The following is a 3,187-nucleotide window of genomic DNA, read 5'->3' as shown; positions in this document are numbered from 1 at the left end:
TCATGAAAGCTATGAAGAAATCATCCCAGGTATCATACGAGGGAAGAGTAGATACACCACTGGTTCATGAAAGCTATGAAGAAATCATCCCAGGTATCATACGAGGGAAGAGTAGATACACCACTGGTAAAATGGTAAAAAGATGTAGCTACATCTTTTGGATTGCGAATCAGCAACAATATCTGGAAAAAAAAATCACAACATTTTATTAGTAGAGAAAGACATAACAGACTATAATATGAAGAAAATTATCATCTGCTTTTTAATTGCAGTTTGAAATATTTCCAATATCTTGTCTACTACTTGCAGAAATAGTAATTTCTTTCTAAATTCAGAAGGTTTAGAAGTATTTCACTTTGCTTCAGTACCTCATGAAGATGATTACAAATAATTATTAAAAGATCTTTCACAGAATAATCAAATTATTTATGCAGAATCTAAGTTTGTTTTGCTCGATACAAGCATAACCATCATTAATATAGTGGGGAAAAATCACAAAATTACAAGTTGTCTGTCTCTGATATTTGACCCATTGAAGACCTCCCTTGTGACAACACCATAAAATGAGTCCCATAGGAAATTGTGTCAAAAGACATTTTACTGCTGCTGGAGTTGTTCCACCCCTGCATCTCACCTGTGGAGACTGACACAAAGGTAAAAAATAAAGTAATAAATTTGCTTTGAAAAAAATATATTGAAGTGTTTGCTTCCAAGATATTAAAAGCAGCACTCACCTTCGCTTTATTTTTGAAGACAGATTTGGGAAGATTTTCAGGACGGAGATAAGTAACTACAAATCTTGGAGAAGGTAATTTATTCATTCGCTTTAAGTGTTGGAAGGAGGAAAGTGGAGATTTCAGTTAGTACAAGTGTTCTTTTAATCAGTCTATGATAAAATATTGCCTTGCTAAATTTATCAACACTTAATGGCTGATAGAAGTACTTATTTTTTGTGAGTGTTATCCTGGGATCTGAGTGGACTGCTCTGAGTAGCTCTAGTCTTCAAAAGGCCCTGAGAATGAGCAATTAGAAAAAGATTATCTATTGCTAATTCTCTTTGGCGATAATGAATCTAACATGCTCTGTTAGACAAGGGATAGAATCTGAAGGTAAGGTACAAACTCTAACTTGGGGTAGGCAAAAGCTGAAGGATCTCGAGGAGAGAGAGGAGAAGGGAGGAGGAGGAGCTTAGTAAGAAGGACAAAGGCCAGTACTTCAGTATTTGACATTTCACAAAACTCTTCTTAGATACAAAATACACTGAACTGAATTTCTGCAAGTCTTGCATGTCTAATTAGCATGTGCTCCTCTCAAGCCCTCTGAAGTGTCTGTTCTTCCCTCAGCATTTGGCAATGCAGGTGAGATTCATCCTCACCAGATGCCACCTGTAGAGAAGTGGGAGATTTCTTACTGAGCAGTGGAATATTTCCCACATCATATATTCATTACTTGAAGAACAAAATTTTTATCAACTTCATATATATTTTGTGCCCACCTCATATTTCCCAGTATCTCCAACTTCAAGGTAGGGGACGCCTAGTTCTTCATCATTCACACTGCTTTCGTTATTCTGCATTTTCTTTTGATGTATTGCTATCAGATCATTTAGGATCTGACTTACCCAGTTTGTGCCTGAAAGTGGAAAAATACAGACCTTTTGTAAAACCTCTAAAATAAACAGAAATGAATTTTCCAGGAAAGACAAGAGGTGGGTATTACTACCAGGTGAGTTTCCTGGCCTCCTCTTCTCCTGGTCTCAATCGTAGTCTCAATCTGGACAGCCTCCTTCCAGGGTCCTACCATTGCTCTTTATATTAGGGGGCTGGTTAACTCAGTTGGTTGAGCGTGGTGCTGACAACACCAAGGTCACGGGTTTGATTCCCATTCCGTCTCCATGTGTTGCCTGATCTAGTCAAGAGGTGGTGTCCCCGCCCATGACAGAGAGGTTGAATTAAATAATCTCTAAGGTCCCTTCTACCCTAGGCCGTTCTATGATTCTATGATAAGGATATATTTCTCCACCTCGAACAGTGCAGTAATTGTAGATCAACTAATAAATGAGAAGGACCACTAAGGTTCATATAGGAAAACATGCAGTATTGTAATATTTTTTACTGTGACAACTAAAAGGGAGATTGGAGTGATAAACCTGTAACTTGATACCTAGTCTATTATATATGTTTTCTGATGTGCTGTGCAGGATAATTGTGGGAAGAAAGTTGAGTCACAGAACTTCAGCACAGGAGCTGAACTAGATCTGAAAATTGTGCTGTATGTGTTCATTTTCTTTACCCATAGGCAAAAATTCTCCCAGGTGACATTAGGCTGTAGAGAACTCCCGTCTTTAGTTTACTGTTTCCTGACTTCTGGGCACCGGGTTCCTACATCAATGTCACTATAGTCTTGATAACTGCATTCTGGTGCAGAGCATTTATTTAAAAAGAAAACATGATAGAAAAGAAAGAAACTTTATAATCCTGTCAGCTGTGACCTTGTACTGTAAAACAGTGAGAATCCTGCTGGAGGAAAGAAGCAGCTACCTTAAAAAGGGTCTGAGATACAACTAACCCCAACCTGTAGCCCTGCTAAGGGCTGGCACAGGCGCTTCCAGGCAGAAGGAGGGGAGATGTAGGGTAAACTCACAAATGTAGCGAAGATGTCTTCTTGACTTCCTGTTAGTCAAAGACCAGTGTGATCACTTCAAGTGTTACAAAAATAGCTTTTGATAGTTATGGATTTCAGATATTCTTGGCATTTATGTGAAATGAACTAAAGAATGTATAGCAAGGCATATCAAGTTACCAAAAGTATCAACCTCTTAACTTTACAATTATAAATGTGAAGCAGATCCTACAATACCACAGAATCATAGCATCACAGGATTGTTGAGGCTGGACCTCTGAGATCATCAAGTACAGCCTATGACTCAACAGCATCGCAAGGGCTAGACCACGGCACCAAGTGCCACATCCAGCCTTTCCTTAAACATCTCCATGGACAGTGACTCCACCACTTCCCTGGGCAGTGCATCCCAATGCCTGATCACCCTCTCCGTGACGAATTGCTTCCTAATACCCAACCTAAACCTTCCGTGATGCAGTTTCAGGCCGTGCACCCTCGTCCTGTCACTGGTTCCCTTGGAGAAGAGCCTGACCCTCATCTGACTACACCCTCCCTTCAGGTAGTT

General features: G+C 39.6%; 1 protein-coding gene across 1 annotated transcript; it reads right to left on the bottom strand.

Moving 5' to 3' along the window:
- Positions 1 to 38: 38 nt before the first annotated feature.
- Positions 39 to 1,668, bottom strand: LOC104281031 (sulfotransferase 6B1-like; the record flags this gene model as incomplete). Its single annotated transcript, XM_009878881.1, has 3 exons — positions 39 to 182; positions 735 to 824; positions 1,496 to 1,668. Coding segments are annotated over 3 exons (407 nt in total), but the record flags the coding sequence as incomplete, so codon positions are not given.
- Between the last annotated feature and the right edge of the window lie 1,519 nt (positions 1,669 to 3,187).

The sequence above is a fragment of the Apaloderma vittatum genome, unplaced genomic scaffold, assembly GCF_000703405.1.
Source record: "Apaloderma vittatum isolate BGI_N311 unplaced genomic scaffold, ASM70340v1 scaffold11681, whole genome shotgun sequence".
Classification (NCBI taxonomy): Eukaryota; Metazoa; Chordata; class Aves; order Trogoniformes; family Trogonidae; genus Apaloderma; species Apaloderma vittatum.
This window is presented reverse-complemented; position numbering and strand designations above follow the sequence as displayed.